The 21,030-nt window shown below is 43.7% G+C and overlaps 1 protein-coding gene across 1 annotated transcript in view; it reads left to right on the top strand.

The window, feature by feature from the left end:
- The window catches only part of COL24A1 (collagen type XXIV alpha 1 chain), a 276,971-nt gene that overhangs the window by 82,243 nt on the left and 173,698 nt on the right, over positions 1-21,030 (top strand). The window contains exons 6-7 of the mRNA XM_066597768.1: positions 7,791-7,844; positions 9,706-9,759. Of these exons, the coding sequence (XP_066453865.1) occupies positions 7,791-7,844; positions 9,706-9,759 (108 nt within the window). The remainder of the gene's footprint in view (positions 1-7,790; positions 7,845-9,705; positions 9,760-21,030) is intronic.

The raw sequence follows: 21,030 nt of genomic DNA, 5'->3' as shown, positions 1-21,030 counted from the left end.
GGACATGGCGATGCCAAATATGTTTGGTGTTTTCTTCCGTAGGAGACTTGAACTTGCAATAGTTTGATTGCTTATACCATATACTGCAATACTACAGTATTGCAATATATAGTATATCTGTTTGCATTCGATTAGAACAGGCCACAGATTGTGTTATATGAGCCAGGACTAAAAGAAAAGGGAAGAAAGGAACAGAACAGTTCAATAAAATTTCAGAGCCATAATAGTTCAGACAGCAGACGTCTCCTCACAGACTGCTAGCAAAGGGATGTCTGCTACAACCATATAGATCAGAAGTAAAAGAACTACCAATGGAAGTGTTGGCGCTACAACATATCTAGAAATAGAAGTACTCGACTTCACTTAAAGGTTATTTGTTATAGATGAGTTTGGAGCAGACTGCGAGTCGGGACCCCCTGTAGATCATGGGTGTAGCAAAGTTCGGTTGTGAATATTTGCTCCTCTATAATGGAGGGATAACTGAATAAGTTAAAACAGGAGGTTCAAAGGGAATTATGGCTCCTCAAAGGACAGATAGCAGGAGGAACAAGTGGCAGGGATAGGGGGTTATCCACCTGTTCTAGATTCTGTGGATTCTGCGTTTAGAAATCCACCTTTTAGGGCTCATTCAGATGGACGTATGTTTGGTCCTTGTGCGGTCTGTGTGTTCCATGGGGACCACTCGGACCAGTAATACCCATGGGGCTATTCACGGGGATGATATTTCATATAGATTGGTGGTTCATGTGGAAACAAATCTCTGCATGTCCTATTCTCCTCCTTTTGTACAGACTAGAATAGCACATGCAGTATGCAGGATCTGTGACCATCGGACAACATGTGGACGGGTGTCTTTGTGCTTTCCAATGTGTTTTGGGACAGGTTTTCATGGTTGTAAGACAAACAGGAGTTAAGATTTAGTTATCAGATGTTTTCCAATCTCAGAGGTTGGGGGAGTTAGAAGCCAGCCAAAATTTAGCCAAATGTACAATGGTATATTATCTCACAGACCAAGATACCATCAACATAAGAGGGAAATTTCTATGGGTCAATAAATAGGAGAAAAGTCGTCTTGAGGTCAGTGGTGCTGTCAACCCCAAAGCATCAGATAGAAATGGTCAAACTTGCTCCCAGTAGTCTCTCAGAACTAGGCAAGAACACAGTAGGTGAAAGACTCCTTACGATGGCTTTACATAGGACAACTATCCTCCAAATAGTTGCTGGTTGGGGCAAATGTGAGTAACAGTGGTTTCTTGTAATCACAGCCACCAGCCAGGTGACTAAAGAGAATTCGTTTCAGTTCAGTAGTCGCCTAATTCCAGTTCACCTAAAAATAATCACTGGTTGATTAATTATCATCTGGTGTAAACAAGTAATTGTTGTCTTTCAATGACTAGCCAACAACTTTCCAGGGAGGTGTGTGCTTGTTCAAAGTGCGACTCCCATGGAAAACTGATTGACTCTTCCCTTTTTTTTTCTTCGCATTTTGCCCTCTCACTTAACACTCATTGGTTCCCAAAAACATATAAATACGTGCAAGTGATCCTTGACTGAACATTCCCTGCTGGTCTTCAATGCCGCGATCTTTGGCTGATTTGGGTCTTTGAAGATACACTTGCCGATTGTTCAGTCGAACCAGTGAGAGACCGCAGTAGTGAGCGCTCGCACTTATGTATATACATTGGACTCTGTAACCATTGAGTGTGCATTGGGGAGGGGTTAAAATTTCAAATACATTCACGAAAAAAATCTCACGCTCCCTAACCAGCCAACGAACGGTATTTCAGCCCGGGCAAATGCTCCGAAAGATTCGTTCAGTGATCACAAAATTGAACAAGTGAACAAGAATCGCTCTATGTAGAAGCACACAAACGGTCGTTCATACCCTATAGCAACTATTAACCCTTTCCAATCCACTGTCTGACGTCTAAAGACATTATGATTTAAGGCTGTACAGATCCGATGTTGAACGACGTCCGTCGGGGTTCTCTTACTGTATATTGCCAGATTCTCTGCTCTGGGGACCTATTCAATGTGTCACCTCATGCAGTACTGGCTTTAGCCAGCAGATAGCACCATTGTAGAACAGCAGAAGAAGAGTAAGCCCCCTAGGAAAACCAGGATACAAATTGGATTGGAAAGGGTTAAGATGATAGTTACAGCCACCCTTCCATTTCGGACGAACATCTGGTAAAACGGGTTTAAATCTGCAAAGCCTACCAGTAGTCCTATGTAAGCCTTATGGAGGATGCATACGTGAGACCCTCTTGCCACAATTCGGGGGATACCGAAAGCCGCATACTAATATGTTTACAACCATTTCTCATGTGAAGAATGGTGACTGACATGTTGGGATTGGTCAGTAAATCTCATCTTCTAGGAAGTTTTCTGGATAGTTTGCATTAAATGGGCAGTTTACGTGAAGGAAGAACAGATAAGTAGGATTGCCCCATCAATGCGCTTTCGAGAAAAACACATCAGTTTGTAAGAAATAAGACACAATCCGATCTGGAAACAGGCAGCGACTTTGTTGTGGTTTATTAAACATATGTCTTCATTTCATTCATTGAATTCGAGCCAGTCATAGTAAAAGGCTTTGAAGTGAAGTAATTGTGTTGTCTGGGTATTGGAGAGCAGTGTGTCGCATGTGCTTGCAATCATCCACTGAGCATGTGTTAGACAGCCATAACAAAGCTCCTCGCACAAAGATCTCTTTAACAAAAAAGATAAAAATAATACAACCTAACATAAAATATTTCCTATGTACACTGGAGCTGCTGGATGGGTTTATCCAATAACCCCCATTATAATAGGATTAATCCCAGCGCTCATCTACTAGTACCTAACTTGGTTGCACCACAATCTGACTTCTATCCCATGGATGGATAATTTAAAGTAGATTGGTGGGCGTCTCACTGCTAAAACCACTGGCCCGGAGTATGGGGGTCCCATGTTCATGCCTCCGCCTCACTGTGGAGGAATATTGAACAGAGCAGCGGTCATCTATACACAGTATCACCCCATTCATTTTTAAAGGGTATGCTGAGATAGAGTACAAGCGCGATTTCCTTTAGCCCTATTGAAATGAATGGATTGGCATCACACATGTGTGACCCCCGCTTTATTCAATCTCAGTGTCCCTGCGGATGGGTGCAAGCGGGCCTGTAGTGAGGAGAAAAGAGGTTATGAGACACCTGTTCTAGGGATCAGTGGGGGTCTCGCTAATAAGACCTCCACTGATCAGACTTTTTCCACCTATCTTGTGGATAGGTAAGAAAGGTTAATTGTGGTACAACCCCTTTAATGGGATTGTCCAGTTTAGAGGACCTAGAATCGTGTACCCTATTACGGAGTTCTGAGTTAATAGATGAGGTCTTCTATTCAGGATCCTCACCTGTTGACCAAAATGAAGAGCGGTTTCAAATGTTTCTCTGGAGAGCCCATCCTGTCTGGTATTAAACCGACAACCTTTTTTATTAGAATGGGCACTCTGTAATGCTTCATTTCTCCTGTGGTGGCGCTGCAGAAGGGGGATAGTGCCTTCTGATGAAAAGCAGTTTTTGCTCCATAATTGCGTTGTATGATAAAGGCCTTATTCACAGAACTCAAATGGCCATGACTTGAAGGAATGCTGCCTTTCAATAGGTGGCACTGTGGAGGATTTATTCCATCTCCCTTATTTGCATATTACCCAGAGGAGCGTGCATGGCCATTTGAGTCTCCTCACTTAGTTTATAGTATATAGTTGCTCTCCCTAAGGAGAAAAGAGCGTTTCTGACCCCTGTCCCAGGCCTCTCACTAGCAAAGCCAGACTCCTACTGTACACTGATGAAGGGCAATAACCCGGAAACAGCTGTATGTACATGGAGTCTGGCTTTGCTTTTAATGCCCGGTCATTGTAACAAGGCTTGTATAAAAAGTCTGACTTTGACTTGAAGGAATGCTGCCTTTCAATAGGTGGCACTGTGGAGGATTTATTCCATCTCCCTTATTTGCAAGTTGACAGCTTTCACTGCAAGTGTATGTGTGTTTTAGATCGGTCTCTGGGTGCCTTCACACTGGCCATGAAATCGCACAATGTCCCAGTGCTGCGAGTCTGTGCGAAATCGCGAAAATATGAAGCCAATGGCTTCCTACACATGTGCAACGTGAAAACAAAATCGCACCATCTCCTGTCTTTTGCGATCTTGCCCATGGTTTCCAATGGGGCCGGCAGCAGCAGCGCTTGACCCCTTGAAAGCAATGGGATATGATCGCGATTCCCCTGCTGCAGCTGTGACAGCCGTCCCTATTGAAAATATAGGGAGATTATTGCAATCTCCTGCCACTGCTGTGACCGCAGCAGTAGGGAATTCCTTCACCCCTGCGGTGAGTCCCCTTCATTACTGAGCACTGTGACAGCAGCAGGGTGTTCACTGATGAGAGGACTCTACGTAGGGATGAAGGAATCCCCTGCTGCAGCTGTCACGGCAGTGGCAGGAGATCTCCCTATGTTTTCAATGAGGCTGGGGCTGCTGGTCCCATTGACAACAAGGTGAAACTCCTGGATGTGACATCATCCAGGGGTTTCACAACCCCTGCAGCAGGGGATCGCTATCTACTGTTATTGCTTTCAATGGGGCCAGCGCTGCTGCTGCCCGATTGAAAGCAATATGAGAACACATCTCCTGCCGCGGCTGTGACAGCTGCATCAGAGATAAAGGGAACCCCCGCAGGGATGCGAGGCAGTTTCCTTGTAAAAACGCCTTGCATCCAGGTGTTTTTTGAAGGTTTGTGAGAGCGATATCAGGACGTGAATCACATCCCAATATTGCTCTCGCCAGTGTGCAGAATCTCTGTTGTGTTTTTTGCTTTTTTGAATGTTCGAATATGTTAACATGTGTATTAAGGAAAAAAATAGAAGATGGCCCAGTTGGTGTAATTGAAGTTGCAACCTGTTGAAATCAATGAGTGCGTGAAAAAACTGAGCACGGACGCCATGCGAATGCGTTACATTTTTTTCATGCACCCATTGACTTATGGACAATTTGTGTGCATAAAAGGGCACCAAAATAGGAAATTCTGCAATTTAGTTCTTTTTTACACGAACCAATGGTCCATGAAAAAAACTTGCATATTTGAATGACTGCTTTCACTGTTAGGGGTTCGCGTTCTGCCTGAGTTCTGTTAGTTGGTAACTTGGACAGAAATCAATTGTCGTTAAACTCCTCATGTGAATAGGGTCAAAGTACAGTCAATTCTACCATGCCAGCCATTCTATCTGTAGATGTTCAAGTGGACTTTCATCCAGACGGCTCGGTCATTACCTTTCAGTCTTCAGATTTATCTACGCACAAATGCTATTTTGGCTGAATGGGCACAAATTCACACAAATCCATCCAAAATCTTATGGAAAACCTTCGCAGAAGAGCGGGGGGTCGTTTCATTGCAAAACGGGACCCAAATCTATACCAACGGCCATGGTTCTGCAATGGGATGTTCAGCATGGTCATATAGGTGTGATGGTCAAGTGTCCGTGTACCTTTGGACATTTGGTGTTTATTATTGTACGTGTGAAGCTTTCACATCTCTCATCCATAGACTGCCTATGTGATGTGCTCAGAGGAACATTAAGATGTCTTTTAATTTCAGATAGTAGCTTGTAATTTGGGATGATTATACATACAACTTGCTCTTCAGCCTAAACAGAGCTATGTTTAAACCAGCAATAAGATAGTCTGGTATTTATGGTGGTTTTATGATTGCAGAGTACAGAATAAGCAAGAGAGAAATCGGTTTGGGTAAGGTTCCAAACTAAACAAATGGCTTTCAATAAACTTGCGAGCGTTATAGATTTTTCCTAGGAACCACCTTTTCAAAGATTTCTCAGGTAATCTAGACCTGGCTATGAAACTAATGATCTAGAGTACCTGAGTCTTGGAAGGCCGCCTCGTACTATATTGGATCTACTTTGTGTAGAGGGCGTTTAACAGTCTTGCAGTAGACCCTTCGCAAGGTCTTTTCCCAACAGAGGAGGTCCTTTCCTTGCTGTAAAGGTTTTCCTTCTATTATGAGAAATCTTGCTAAAGGAACTCCGCAAGGTACCTTCTCCCAAGATGAGAGGTCTTGTCCTCAATGGAAAGGCGTAAGGTTTAATGGATTCCTGATTTTCTTTCTAATACATTTCTATCAATTGCATAAGAACGTGATACACCAATCCTAGAGTGACCAGACTGGTTAGGTCAACAATAAGTCTTTGCCGAACAAAATCCAGAAGCTGCTTAAGAAACTCGGCAAGGGCCAACAAGCAGGAAAACCAGGGACATGCAGTCTGTGAACGGAAGGATGACACAAAACCCAAACAAGCATGCAAGGAATGTTATATATATTCATATTGGTATCCAAAAAAACACTCAAAAATACGGGTCACCTGTTAAAAAAAAAAAAAAAAAAAAAAAATCATATCTTACAGTTGAAGAGAACATCTGAGATGCTAAAATGACGTTCATTTTTATAGGATTATTGTTTTTAATGACCTGTAAACCTGCAAAGTTTTTAAATTTTTTAAAAAAATCTGTAATTTCACATTACATAAAACAAGCGCTTAGTGTTAAAAAAAATAAATATATAAATAAATGACTCCACAGTGAATACCGAGGATTCTGACCAGACCAAATAAAGGCAGCATAGCATGGGGATAGATCCCCTCTTCTACCGGTGTTACCCCAAATACCACATACAATTGTGTTCTGTGTATAGAAGCGATCGTAGAATACCCTGGGTACATAGTTATGAGTCTGGGGTATTCAAAAGGCAAGTGCTTCCCCTGCCTCATGCTGCCCATCTCATCTGTGATTTACGGCTGCATCTTTCAATTGTGCCATATTGATAATAGGAGAGTGAAACTGTCCCCATACTATGCTGACTTTACTCAGAGGATGGAGGAGACACAATATGCTAGTGTGAAATATCCGATGTCTATGGCATTGCATGTTAAAGCTGTATCACCCATATTCCCAGTGGTTTTGTTGAACCAGATTTGGATTACCATAGTGTCCTATCGTGAATGACCTAAAGGGGATTTCCATCACGGCTAAACCTGGCTGAAATCGAAATACTGCAGATTACGAGGTGGCCAGGATGACGGACGCGGCCAAGCTTGGTGAGCTACACGGTTTCCATAACTCCCATAATGGAAGTTGTTAAAACAGTATAGCTTGTAGTGCTATGCTATTTATATAACTCCCATGGACTTGTATTGGAGTTATGGAAGCAGTAGAACACTCGGCTGTTTCCATCCTCTCAACCATTCCTACCCAACTGGCTGGGAGTGGTGAGGGCCTAAATTCAAGATAAGTTGAGACCTGCACTAATCTGAATTTTATGAGCCTGAGATGGGAATAGCGCTTTAAGAACAGTAGAGCCGTAGAGGAGCTCCACATCTTGCATCTGTAAGTCTGGATACAACTTTTTATCAGAACTCGAGACCTGTTATGTAGTAAGGACCTAGGTTTTATTGGAATATCCTGGTGCATGCATAGTTTGGGTCTCCATGGTAAATCTGGATTAGTGATGGATTGTTGTATCGAGGATCAATGGAACGGGAGCAAATATTTCTAAAGGTGTCTGACGAGAAAAACCTTCTTTTTCCTTTGGTAGAAAAGTTATTCTTTGAAGAGGAAGATCCGGCAGCTATTTTATGTGAGAGAGGATTATCTGTTTCTATACTTTTATAGATAAAGGAAAAAAGAACTGTACAATAGAGAAACCTTTGAACTGTATTTATTAAGAGCTTTTCATCTGTCCAACAGGGTCCAAAAGGAGATCCAGGATCGTCACCAGGGCAAGCACCACCTGGCCCGAAGGTACTGTATCCATATCGCTATATTCCAATTAGTGAGGGTCTGTTTGTATTGTGTTTTGCAGTTTCGGTCAGAGGCAAATGTTAAGATAATTTCCTGACAAGCTGTATCCATTACCTATAGCCTCCTATTGTAAATAGTAATGTACCTCAAGGTATACATTTTTTTTTTTTACTGGATGACTATATGGCATAGTGCAGCAGAGTGCACTATTCCATACGGCAAAGAGTTATACTGGCGTATAACAGACAAACTGGACTCTCTCTTGGCCTCTGCTGGGTGAATGTGGGCCTATGGATACATTTCTGTTTACATACGTTTTATTGGTTAACTTGAAATCCAAACATACAAAATTGTGTGACTAATAAAGTCATAAAGTAATGACCAGGACCAAAACTAAACAAGTAGATTGAGTTAAATAAGTTGCAGAGTGTAAAAAAAAATCTGCTCTAATGCGACCTATATATAATAAAAGGGGGGAGGGGGAGGGGGAGGGTTAGTTCGAAAAAAGAAGTAATCAATAAGAAACTTGATGGACAAAGAAAGGACAGATGTAAGGAAGTGAGAATGGGTGGGCTAATTAGCTGAAGGGAGTGGGAGGGGACAGTATAGCCCCACCCCCCAGGTTATGAGAACAAATGGACATGACTACAAATTAAACTAGGAGTGGAAAAGGAACTAATTAACTAACGCATATTTACTACGAGAATCTAAGCTTGCTCTGTTGGGTTCCACAACCGAATGGTGAAGGAATATTTATTTCCGGATGCCCAGGTTCTATCAGAAAGTTCCTCACGATTAGTAAGAATGGCCACCAACGTCTCATTGACCATTATCCAGGACAGTTTGATTTTAACGAGGTCAATACTGACTGATTCTTTCCTCCAAGAGTGAGCAATAGCTACACAGGCAGACAGACAACACAGTGAGACCCATTCAAATGTATGCGTAGGTATATCAGCAATCTGCCTGCTGAGGTGTGCCATCCAAGGTGATTGGTGGAATTAAGCTTGTGATGGTGAATAATAAAAACTAAACTAGAATCCAGAAGCTGCAAAAACAGAGACCCGATACCCCAGGGAACATACAGGACAATCTCTGGGGGTCAAGTACCAGCGCATTAAAGGTTTATAGCCAGCTTCTATGATCGACACATTAATCAGGAGCTTGGCGGTCTATGGATACATTTCATATATTCATTGGGAACCTTCGATGACTCTTCCCCCTTCTGTTTATAAGCAGGAATAGGGATGAGGTTAATTCTCATAAGGAGCTGTGAAGATCAAGGATGGATTTTTCATATGGACATAAAAATGTCAGGGTTTCATGTTCTTGGGGGTGACTTATTTGGGACTCTGAAGAGTATAGACTACTCTCGAGAGACCTGAATAATTTAGAAGGACATACTAAAAATATGACCTTTTTATTGTAGTCGTCTGAACAGAAGTTAAATGTCAGGCAGTGTCTACTAATAGACCAAGCGCACCAATAAAAATGGTTTGGTTTGGAGAGGGGGGAGTCTGGTGCAGGGAAGGCCAATGAATAGAGAGTTGCAGTAGTCGAGTCGGGAGTGGATGAGGGCGACGACGAGTGTCTTTGCGTGTCCATGGTGAGGAATGGCCGAATTTAGCAATATTTCTGAGGTGCAGGTGGCACTATTACTTTATGGGGCACTACTACTCTTTAGTGCACTAATTTAATTGCCATGGGGAGGCACAGAAAGGAGTATTAGGGTAACAGCAAGATGGGGAGACTGTGCAGAGATGAGACATGCATGTAGAACTGAAGCAGCAATGCAAATATATACTGTATATAATTTTTTAATACCATTTGTATTCTGTTCATTGTTCTTCTCATGTTGTAGGGAGATCCTGGGCCAGTGGGGTTAATCGGAGATCGAGGACTTCCAGGTCAAAAGGTATTAGAATTTTTGTTTGTTTTGTTTGTATGTAATTTCAATAGAAATAGCATCTGATTTACAGGTTTTTCTGCATTTCAAAAACTGGTTAACAAGAATTTGCCATCAGGGGTTGTCCAGTCAAGGTAAAGAAAACTATCCTCAGCTTTCAATAGTCCATGACCTAGGCATGGACCTCACAACGTGTTTCAGGCCCCCTTGCCAGAATTCAGCATGGGCCCTCTTCACTCTGTACGTATTTTCTTCCCACTCAACTAGTTACCCCTCTCACAACCCTTCCTTATTACAGCTTTCCCCAAAGTGCGAAATCTCACAGCGGAATCAGACTCAGTGCCCCAGTAGTGACCCCCAGAGATCCATACTCACCTCTCCGGATCCACCCGCAAGTGCATCAGCCAGTGTAGGGCATAAAGCAGATTCCCGTGATACTTCTGCATTGCTCACTACGGAAGTGCTACCGGACAGACGGCTTCTAGTGACTGCCATGGAAGCCATCCATGCGATTTTTCAGCACCAAATAGAGCATGCTGCGACTCTCCCCCATGAGCGGAAAATCGAAGTTGATTTCTGCTGGTGGGCAGAGAAGAATCTTTTAACATAGCATATCTATGGACGGACAGTGCTGCGGAATTCGCGGAGGGCGTCTGACTGTGAATTCCGCAGCGAAAATCTGTTTGTGGGCATTGCGCCTTAGTCTATGGCACTGGAGTGTAAGATAAAACTTCACATGCGTGTTATTAGATTCTCACTGTTGAATGGAAATTCAAAAATTAAAGGGGTTGTCTCGCGAAACCAAGTGGGGTTAAGTACTTCTGTATGGCCATATTAATGCACTTTGTAATATACATCGTGCATTAAATATAAGCCATACAGACGTTATTTACTTACCTGCTCCGTTGCTAGCGTCCTCGTCGCCATGGTTCCGTCTATATTCGCTGGCGGCTTGCTTTTTTAGACGCGCTTGCGCGGTCCGGTCTTCTGCTCTGAGCACGAGCCGCTTCAGTGTGCCCGCCGCTACAGCTCTTCTGCGCATGCGCAGACGAGCTGTATCTTCTCGGGAGGGCGCTGGAGCGGCCATTCTGCTACCATCCTCTCTTAGAGGAAGGTGCAGAGCCGCCCAGCCGAGCCGCCCACCCGCCCAGCAGAGCCGCCCACCCGAGCCGCCCAGCCCAGCCGCCCAGGTAAGTGATGGGTGATGGGTGACGGACTGACGGGGGTGACGCGTGACGGACTGCCGCTGTGGCCCCGGAGCCTACCGCTGTGGCCCCGGAGCCTACCGCTGTGGCCCCGGAGCCTACCGCTGTGGCCCCGGGGCCTACCGCTGTGGCCCCGGGGCCTACCGCTGTGGCCCCGGGGCCTAGCGCGGGGGAGCCGGGGCCTAGCGCGGGGGAGCCGGGGCCTAGCGCCGGTTACCTGCTGCCTGGCGGTGGGTGACTGGTCGGCCGCGTTCAATCCCGGGGTCCGGTCGGCGGCTGCGGGGCGTCTGGTTGTCAGGGAGACACAGCTGGTAGCGTCTCGGGAGCGTGCACGTCGGGCTACAGCAAGCGAAGGGAAAAGAGCCGGCTTCCATCTTGGGGAAACTTTTTATAAGTTGCTGAAACGCTGGAACTGTAAGTACAAACCAGCTAGAAAAGTCATTTACATGGGTGATTAGTAATGTATGCTTAATAAGGGGGACTGGGCAAAAAAAAAATCTCACTGCTTCCTCGAGACAACCCCTTTAATATTGCAATGGGAGAGAAAAGGAGGGATGAGCACATGACTGTCTTGGGCTGTTAGAGTGACGCCGGACGCAGCGATAGGTTTGCCAGATTCCCAACACCATTTATCCCCACCTGCAGGTTAAAAAAAATCCCACAAAATCTCCACTCATTGTAAGGTTTCCTCAAGTTCCCAAGTTCATAGACCACTAACTTACTAAGCTTAGAAATTAGTCTATTGTCCATGTAATTTTTGCTTGCCTGGCCTGGTCCTGGGTCCTCTTGCTCTGGCAGCCCCCCCCCCCCCCCCCACACACACACACACCTTGTTGGGGCCATGGACATGGGTATAAGGGAGTTGGTACATGCAGTGCTTCTTTGCTGCAGAATGCAGGTGGAGCTCTGCTGTCAGCTGGCATATGGATGAGTCAAATCAACCAGTATGGCAAGTTCCGGTACCAGCCAACAATCAGCGGAACTGTGTTTTGTGGCAGAGAATTGCTACATGTACTGGTAACCTAAGGCCATGTTTACATGGGGTGGATTTGCCGTGGCGTGTCCATGCAGATTTTCCACATTGTGAAGCATTTACAGTAGCAATAAAGGGGATGAAAATAATCTGCATTAAATCAGTGCTGAGATTTGATCGGCAGTGCGGAAATAAAATTTTGTAACAAGTCAATTATAGCAGCTGCTTTGTGCAGAAAACTTGCGGATTTCTGCCATAGACTTCAATGGAGACCCCGAAATCTGCAACAAAAACCACAGCAAATGTGCAACAGCAGCTGCGAATTTGGAGAGAAGATTTCTGCAGAACGTTTTTTAAATTGTAGAATATTCAGAGAATACGCAGATAATCTGCAGAAACATGCGCAACAAACTGCAGCAGTCACTGTGGATTTTTAAAGTAGATATTACCCATAAAAAATGCTGCAGATTAGAGCGTACCCTAAGGGATGTCATCACAGGGGTACACGCCGCAGAATTTTTGCCAATTTTTTTTAAATTTTTTATGCGAATCCACACACTGATTTATCCCCGTCATGTCACTTGTCACCATTTGACACAGAAACGCTCATTTCTGTGTTGGAATTCAATATGCGGATTTAGCCCATTTATGTTGAATGCGCATTTCATTTGTGCAAAAAATTTACAGCATTCTCTATCTTCCGCACATTTGCGCAACAAAATAGCACATATTGAACTAATTTTTTTCATTTCCCATTTCAATGAATGGTTGTGTTTTTTGTTTTTTTGGCGTGCACAAAAAGTATAGTAAAACATGTACATGCGTGTGAAAATACGCAGCACCCATTGTGCAAATACGTAGCACAACTGCGCGCATAAATGTGCTCATGCCCATATCGCACTGGCCTACGGATACGCCCACGCAGGTCATACTGTCCAGAGCGGAAAGTCAGCAAAGAATCCATCTCAACATCCACATGTTGCATGGAACTCGCCCCTCATTTGAAGGGCTGAAATCCATAGTGAAAACCTATGGCATAAATTGGCATGCTGCAAATGTAACTTCTGTCCTGCACATCGGTTTACTTCCAGCAAAACGGATGGGAAATTTCAGCCCTGAAGTCAGCAGTACTATGAATGCTGCTCTGGCTGTAATTCAATATTGGTGTGAAAGAAGTAATATATTGACAGTCACTTAACTTTTTGTGTATACTGTATATATAAGGTGGTGATTAACTGGCAGCTCTGTCTGTTGGCACATTGGCACCTTGTATGCTGCTGATGCCGGGGATTGCATGCGGTCAGATAGCAACATTTCCAGGATACAATAATTGTTCTCCCAGTCGGAGTGTGGAGATAAAAGGTGACATGACAAATCACTTTCCTGTACTCTGGGGCAGCACCAAGCGTGTAAAGACGGAGTTCAGGAATGTTAACGATCAGGATACAATGTTTCTACTTGTTTATCTTGGCACTTGTAGTTCATTAGATGTTACATTGTTGCAGGTTTGTCTTTTTGTACCTGCAATTCAAAAATGGCATTTACCCTATGGTCATTTAAGGCCCTTTTAGATGGGACGAGTGTCGGGCAAACATTCGTCCCGTGTTGGTCTAGGAGCCTTTAAACACCTGGCGCGGATTAGCCGGCCGCAGCATGCGCATTCTTTTTCTTCCTCCGCTGTGGCTGCGCTCTCCTCAATCGAAATTTCCACCGGGATTCCGCTGTGTGGGAACCCAGGCTAAATGGTATCATTGAAAAATGCAACTCATCCCACAAAAACCAATCCTTCATGAGGCCATGTCAGTGGAAAAATTAAAAAGCAATGACTTTTGGAAGGTGGGAACAAAAAAACTAAACTAAAAAAAAAAAATCTCTGGTCCTGAAGTGGTTAAAGCGACCATTCAGTCCTGGGACAAAATTTGTCCAGGGACCAGAGGGGGGGGGGGGCGGTTGGGGGGGGGGGGGGAGGGAGTTTTATTACTTTGCACACTTCTTTTCCTAGTTCTGCTGCTGATCCCCCTGTTCCTGCGGCTCTTCTTCATTCTTCCAACATGGACACTGTGCTCCTGTCACGGCTTGATGCACACAATGCATTGGCAATCAGATACTGCATGCTGCTTCCTGATTGGCCGACGCTGTTCACATGAACATCACTAGCCAATCACAGCAATGTGAATTGTCTTAGACTACTGATGCAGCAAGAGTGTTCATTGTGCATCAGGTAATTCAACGACCGCTGGGACATTCCTGGATGTATAAAAAGTTGACCCAAGTATAGGTGGATCAGCAGCTGAATGGAGAAGAGGACAGCAAGAGCTAATATAACTCTTCCCACTCTTGTCCACCAGGGGGTCACTTTTAAGTTGTACTCCACAAGAAGTGAATGGCAGAAACTCAAAATCTCCATGGTCCATTTTTTTTTTTACTTCTGTTAGTGTGTGTCTAAAGTATAATTGTTCCCATGCATAGTGGTACAACCACAGTTGTGGTTGTATTAAAGGTGTTTTCCGAGTATCTCTAACATTTGTGGCAGGAGGCAAGGGGGGGGGGGGGGGGAGAGCGCATACTGTATTTAAAAAAAAAATAAAACAAAGTACATACTTACTGCTGCACGCTGCTTCCCCTCAACCGCTGCTCTTGTCTTCTGTTTACAAGTGCCGCAGCAGTCACACGGGTTGTTTACCCTCTGGCCTCCTACTGGCTGCAGTCGTCATGACAGGGAGGTCATTAGTGACATTACCCGGCCTCGGGCCAGGTTTATGGGACATCACTTGTCAGATGCCATACCACCGCAACATGGTGAGTATATTGATCTCATATGGTTTTGGGCCCCGGTAGCCCAAAACTATATAAAATCAATAACTGAGAACTCCCCTTAAATCAAATAGGAAGATACAACAATGTCTCCCCAGCGCCACCTATTAGAAGGTAGTATTCCTATTAACAGGCCTTGTAACATAAGCCAAAACCAGAGTCTTCTCCAGTAGAAAAAGATAAATATGTACTGACAGATTGTTCCTTGGTTTTTGCCCCTTATCCATGTACAGGAGGTTACTGGCTGGCTGGGTGATATGCCTATAATGTGGGTCAGGAGGGGTAAAGATGCTCCTTAGACAAAGCACCTAGAAGGTGTGAGGAGACTTATAAGACCATGCATGCTCCTCTGGGAAATATATGCAACTGAAAAGATGAAACAATGCATCTACAGCAGACATTGACTTGCAAGAATGCTACTATCTAATAGGTGGCGCTGTAGAGGCATTGTTCCCTCTTCCAATTTGCATACATTTCGCAGAGGAGCATGCATGGCCTTATAAGTCTCTTCTAACCTACAAGGTTCTCTTCCTAAGGATAGAGCTTACCCCTCCTGACCGTGGTTGCATTAAGTTGCACAAATTTGGGCTGTAAAAATCCTCAATGAGTGTGACTTCTTAGTGTCTAAAGCTGCCATCTGGCACAGCCCTTAAAGGGAATGTATTCTTAAGATAGACTCGACAAATGCCCTAAGCAGGTGCCCAAGATCCCCTAAGTATCCTAACTCTATTACTTGTCAGTCCTCAAGTTTAATCAGCCCTTGACCTGTAAGGAAGTTGAATATATGCTGTCTACCAGCAATGACAATCAGAATATTGCCCCCTGTTGTAAAGATGATGTATCTGCAGGGGCAGGAAGACCTTCATGTACAGTATGTGTTGAATTGCTCTTGGATCACTACTACTACTGCATTGTGTCAGACATCAGTTGTTTAATCATGTTGTTAAAAACATTAGTTTATTGAGATGTAGCATTATTTTGGGGTCTTGTAAAATGCAGATCCTAGATGGACTGATACAAAGTGATGGAAACTGTACAGTCTATATCCTACTGAAAACCATGAGTTCCATGATGATCACATTTGAACACCTGTGCAATAAAGAATTAGGCAGAATCAAACCCGATGAAAAGTTTATGTGGAGGGATACTGATTCTCCTTGTGGAGACTGCCAAGATGGCACAGGGGGACTTATAAGCCATGCAATGGTTCATGGGAAAAAGGGTAAGCAAAAGGGAGAAGAAAATCAACGTGTGTGTGTGGGGGGGCGGGAGGGGCGGGAGGGGTGGGGGGCAGGCTGAACTGGATGGACATGTGCCTTTTTTCAGCCTAACGTACTATGTAAAATGTGTCTATATTGGCACCTACTGATGGCATATCGAGTGAATACAGAGTCCAGACTTAAGTAACTTTGTAAATGCATTTTCATTAATTATTTCATACGGATTCTGAATTATCGACTCCATTCTAAACCATTTCTGCATTCACAACTCTGCAGGCTTCAGAGCTGACATTGCTGCATTTCCTTTATTGTTCACTGTCCATACATAGCTTGTTGTGTTGACTTGTATTCTAGCAAATTTAATACAGTGATACCTTGGGTTAAGAGCTTTTTAACTTGAGAGGAGGCTCACTCCCAAATTTTTGCTCTGATTTAAGAGCAGAAACTTGGGATACAAGCCTTGCTTTCAATGGGGTCACCGGCAACCTTGCTTTCAATGGGGCTGCCGGCAACCCCTGCAGTCCTTTTCGGGGAAGGGCTTTAAATATAAGCCCTTCCCTGAAAAATCATCCCTAGCTGTAGTAGTAAAAAATATATACTCACCTGTCCGCTTCTGCTGGGGCTCAGGCGCGTCTAGCCACCGCTTGTTCTCCCTTCATTTTTTATATCCGCCTGCTGAAAAGCTTCAGAGCAGTGCAGGAAGAACAAGCCGCGGCTAGACCGCCTGAGCCCCAGCAGTGAGTGTGTGTATATTTATGTGTATGTATGTATGTATGTATATATATATATATATGTGTGTGTGTGTGTGTGTGTGTGTGTGTGTGTGTGTGTGTAAATTATTATACATTTTTTTTACTACAGCTAGGAATGATTTTCAAGGAAGGACTTAAATTTAAAGCCCTTCCACAAAAAATCACTGTGGGGGGTGCCGGCGTCCTATTGTTTTCAATGGGGCAACGCCATACCCATTGAAATCAGTAGGAGAGCTTCGTGATCCTGAACAGATTTAATAGCTTTTTCATTCATTTTAATTGGGAAAATTGATTTGCCTTACGAGTGTTTTGGGTAAAGAGCTCCGTCACAGTACGAATTAAACTCTTAACCCAAGGCACCACTGTATTGGCATCAGGCACTCACAATAATCCAATGTTGTAAAAGCTTATTATCTAACTGCATAGTAGGAACTGAGCTAAACCTGTAAGGAAGTTTCTAATAGCAGCAGAATTTTGAATGCAGCTCTGGAGTATAATACAGGATGTAACTCAGGAGCAGTACAGGATAAGTAATGTATGTACACAGTGAGTCCACCAGCAGAATAGTGAGTGCAGCTCAGTACAGGAATGTATGTACACAGTGAGTCCACCAGCAGAATAGTGAGTGCAGCTCAGTACAGGAATGTATGTACACAGTGAGTCCACCAGCAGAATAGTGAGTGCAGCTCGGTACAGGAATGTATGTACACAGTGAGTCCACCAGCAGAATAGTGAGTGCAGCTCTGGAGTATAATACAGGATGTAACTCAGGGTCAGTACAGGATAAGTAATATATGTACACAGGGACTCCACCAGCAGAATAGTGAGTGCAGCTCTGGAGTATAATACAAGATTTAACTCCGGATCAGTTTAAGTGTTGCAATGTAATCCAAAATTCACTCCATAATGTAGGCAGAGTGCACCTAAATGTTACCTAAAGCAACATAGCAACATAAATGCTGTGTGACTGAATCTTAGAATGGTAGAGTTGGAAGGGACCTCCAGGGTCATCGGGTCCAACCCCCTGCTCAGTGCAGGATTCACTAAATAATCCCAGACAGATGTCTGTCCAGCCTTTGTTTGAAGACTTCCATTGAAGGAGAACTCGCCACCTCCCATGGCAACCTGTTCCACTCGCTGATCCCCCTCACTGTCTAATATCTAATCTGTGTCTCTTCCCTTTCAGTTTCATCCCATTGCTTCTAGTCTTTCCTTGTGCAGATGAGAATAGGGCTGATCCCTCTGCACTTTGACAGCCCTTCAGATATTTGTAGACGGCTATTAAGTCTCCTCACAGCCTTCTTTTTTGCAAGCTAAACATTCCCAGATCCTTTAACCGTTCCTCATAGGACACGATTTAAGTCTGACGAAGGAAGAGTAAAAGGGGGATAATGACCTCACGTGATCTAGACTCTATGCTTTTCTTAATACATCCCAGAATTGTATTTGCCTTTTTGCTGCTGCATCATATTGTTGACTCATGTTCAGTCTATGATCTATTATTATACCCAAGTCTTCATATGTGCTGCTCAGCTCAATTCCTCCCTTTTTGTATGTGCTTTCTTCATTTTTCTTGCCCAGATGTAGGACATTGCATTTCTCCTTGTTAAATACCATTCTGTTAGTCCCCCCCCCCCCCTCTGTTCAAGCTTTTGTAGATCTTTTTGAATAATCTCCCTCTCTTCCCTAGTGTTAGCTATCCCTCCTAGCTTTGTGTCATTGGCAAATTTGATCAGTTTCCCATCAATTCCCTCCTCCAAATCATTTAAAAAAAATGTTGAACAACACTGGGCCTAGGACAGAGCCTTGTGGTCTCCCACTTGACACATTTGTCCATTTGGATGTGCCGCCACCCTTTACTACAATTACTCCCATTAATAATTAAGCATAAATCTTGCCAAATGTATGTTTTCCTTCTATGAAACCTGCCTGATCTCTATCTGGATGGTCTATGAAACTGTTACATTTTACATTGTCTTCAGCATTTCAGTAAGACACCTCTAATTAATGGCTGAACCAGGAAGCCGCTTTAATGGTAGTTTGAAAGTGCTTTTAAGTTAAAGAAAAAAAAAAGTCTTGCATTTGTTCTCCCCTCTCATCTCAGTCCAAGTATTTGTTCTGATGTCCTATCCCAAACATACAGCACTGTAAATCACGTACAGTATATGCAATACCAGATGCTCGGCATCCGTACAACAACATTTTCACAATGGGCACATCATAATATTTTGTATCTTAACGGGGGTCCAACCTAATGAGACTGATACATAGTTCAATATGGATGCACAGGGGATGGCTCACTGCCCAGGTTAGTGGGTAGCCGCCTATATACTTCAGAAATGCCCACAAATTCTGTAATTAGGGGCTGTTCATGTCACTCTTTAGCCATCCGTCAAGCGTCATGTTTTCATACAAAAATCTAAAAACGTACTGCTTGGCATTCCCATACCGGTTATGTTCAGAAGGTACAAATGTAGAGGACGGCAGTGTGCATGAGACCTTGGACCACCACCTCCAGAACATCATCCACCCAGAGGTCACAGCATCACGAGGCGGACATCCGAGAATTCCAATAAGCTGCTTTATCCTATTAAGGACCAAGCGCAGTGAATATACGTCTCTTGGTCTGAGCTTTCGTCAAAACTGATAGTAAATATACGGCGCTGAATTAAAGCTCCATACTTCTGCAATCTAGCAGGAGAAGGTTGGGCCCTTGGCTGTCGGACACGGCCAAGGACCCGAAGGAGAAGACAGAAGCGGTTTTTAACCACTTCTACCATCTCTTTTATTGCATGATAGTGCTCAGCGAATGCTATATAGAAATCGCAGGAAACAACACTGCTGTGTCCTGCATGGGACCCAGAGATCACATGATTGCCCTCGACCCGCGGCATGTCAGAGCTGCAGGTTTGCAGCGTATTTACGTGACGAAATGCACTCATATATATATATATATATATATATATATATATATAAAAATACGGCCGTGTCCGTTTTTACGTTAAAGTGTACGTTTATATCTGTAAAGTAACATTTTGTAGATTAACGCTTTTATCTTTTGTAAGCATCTGAGAGCAAAGCCATAAAAGCTAAGCACATGCGAACGCCCAGCGTTATATTTCCATACGTTTCTTCCTGACTGTAATGTAAAAAATACAGGAGTCAAGTGTGCTTAGTTGTGGGACGGCAGGGCTCGTTCACACGGGTTTAAGCGCATCCCAATCACGTGACTACGCAGGGTACTGCACAACTGAAACTCCCGCTCGGATGTTTGTGCGTGCGAATACAGTTTGTGTTAGCACATGTACAAAAGTATTTAGACCCATGTATTTGTGCAGATATGCAGTGAATCGCCGCTTTCCTGAGTATTTGTTCTGTCCCATTCTCTTCAATGGCTTATTGCGCCCCTTAGTACGCCCCAACGAGGACACGCCGTGTATTTTGTTTAATACAATAGAACATCGCGTGACAGAATACGCTCATGTGACGAGCCCATGGAAATAACTAGGTTCTACTGACTAAGACGTTGCACAAATACGCTTGTGTGAACGAGGCTTTAGCATACATTCACACAGGCGTATGCATATATCGGTCTGTGAATACGAAGCGTAAACATGGGCTGTAGTATGCTGCTGCTGCATTTTCCTGCCTATCAGCAGTATTTTTATGTGTGTGAATGCAACGTATGAAATCTCATTTTTGTGCCTAATTATGCAATGAATATGCAGGTTTCCTGTGTATATCTTACGTATTGACGCACGCTCATTGACTTCAGTGGGTTATTACAGTACATAATATACTCCGAGATGGGATATGCTACCTGAAAAATACGCAGCTGTGAATGAAACCATTGAAATCAATGGGCTCTGTATTCATTGCGTGTAATACGCTGCATATATATGCTGGTGTAAAAGAGTCCTCAGTCTGCAGATACCATTAAATGGGCTCATGCACATGGCCGTATTAGGGCTCTCGTTCCACCTCTCAGCTGAATGTTGCTCAATGTGCCTCATTGTAACTCCAGATTTCTTAGATTGACACCTATAGAATACAACAGGACAACATGCAGCTTGTTCCATTAGATGATACACGATGGAGCTCTAGAAGAAAAGCCTCGTAGTATGAAGCACTATATGTTAGTATATTGGCTCCTTATGGCTTTATAGTATGGAGCCGCAAGGACTTCATGTGACTCAATACATGTGGTTTGATACCATACAGTAATCGACAGATAATCGCAGTATATTCATTGCTCTTTCAACTGATAGGCAAGGGGTTGTGTGAGATTTAAACTTTTTGCTCTCCCAGAAACAGCA

This window comes from Eleutherodactylus coqui, chromosome 3, assembly GCF_035609145.1.
Source record: "Eleutherodactylus coqui strain aEleCoq1 chromosome 3, aEleCoq1.hap1, whole genome shotgun sequence".
Classification (NCBI taxonomy): Eukaryota; Metazoa; Chordata; class Amphibia; order Anura; family Eleutherodactylidae; genus Eleutherodactylus; species Eleutherodactylus coqui.
The sequence above is the reverse complement of the archived record's forward strand: the minus strand, read 5'-3'. Positions and strand labels throughout refer to the sequence as shown.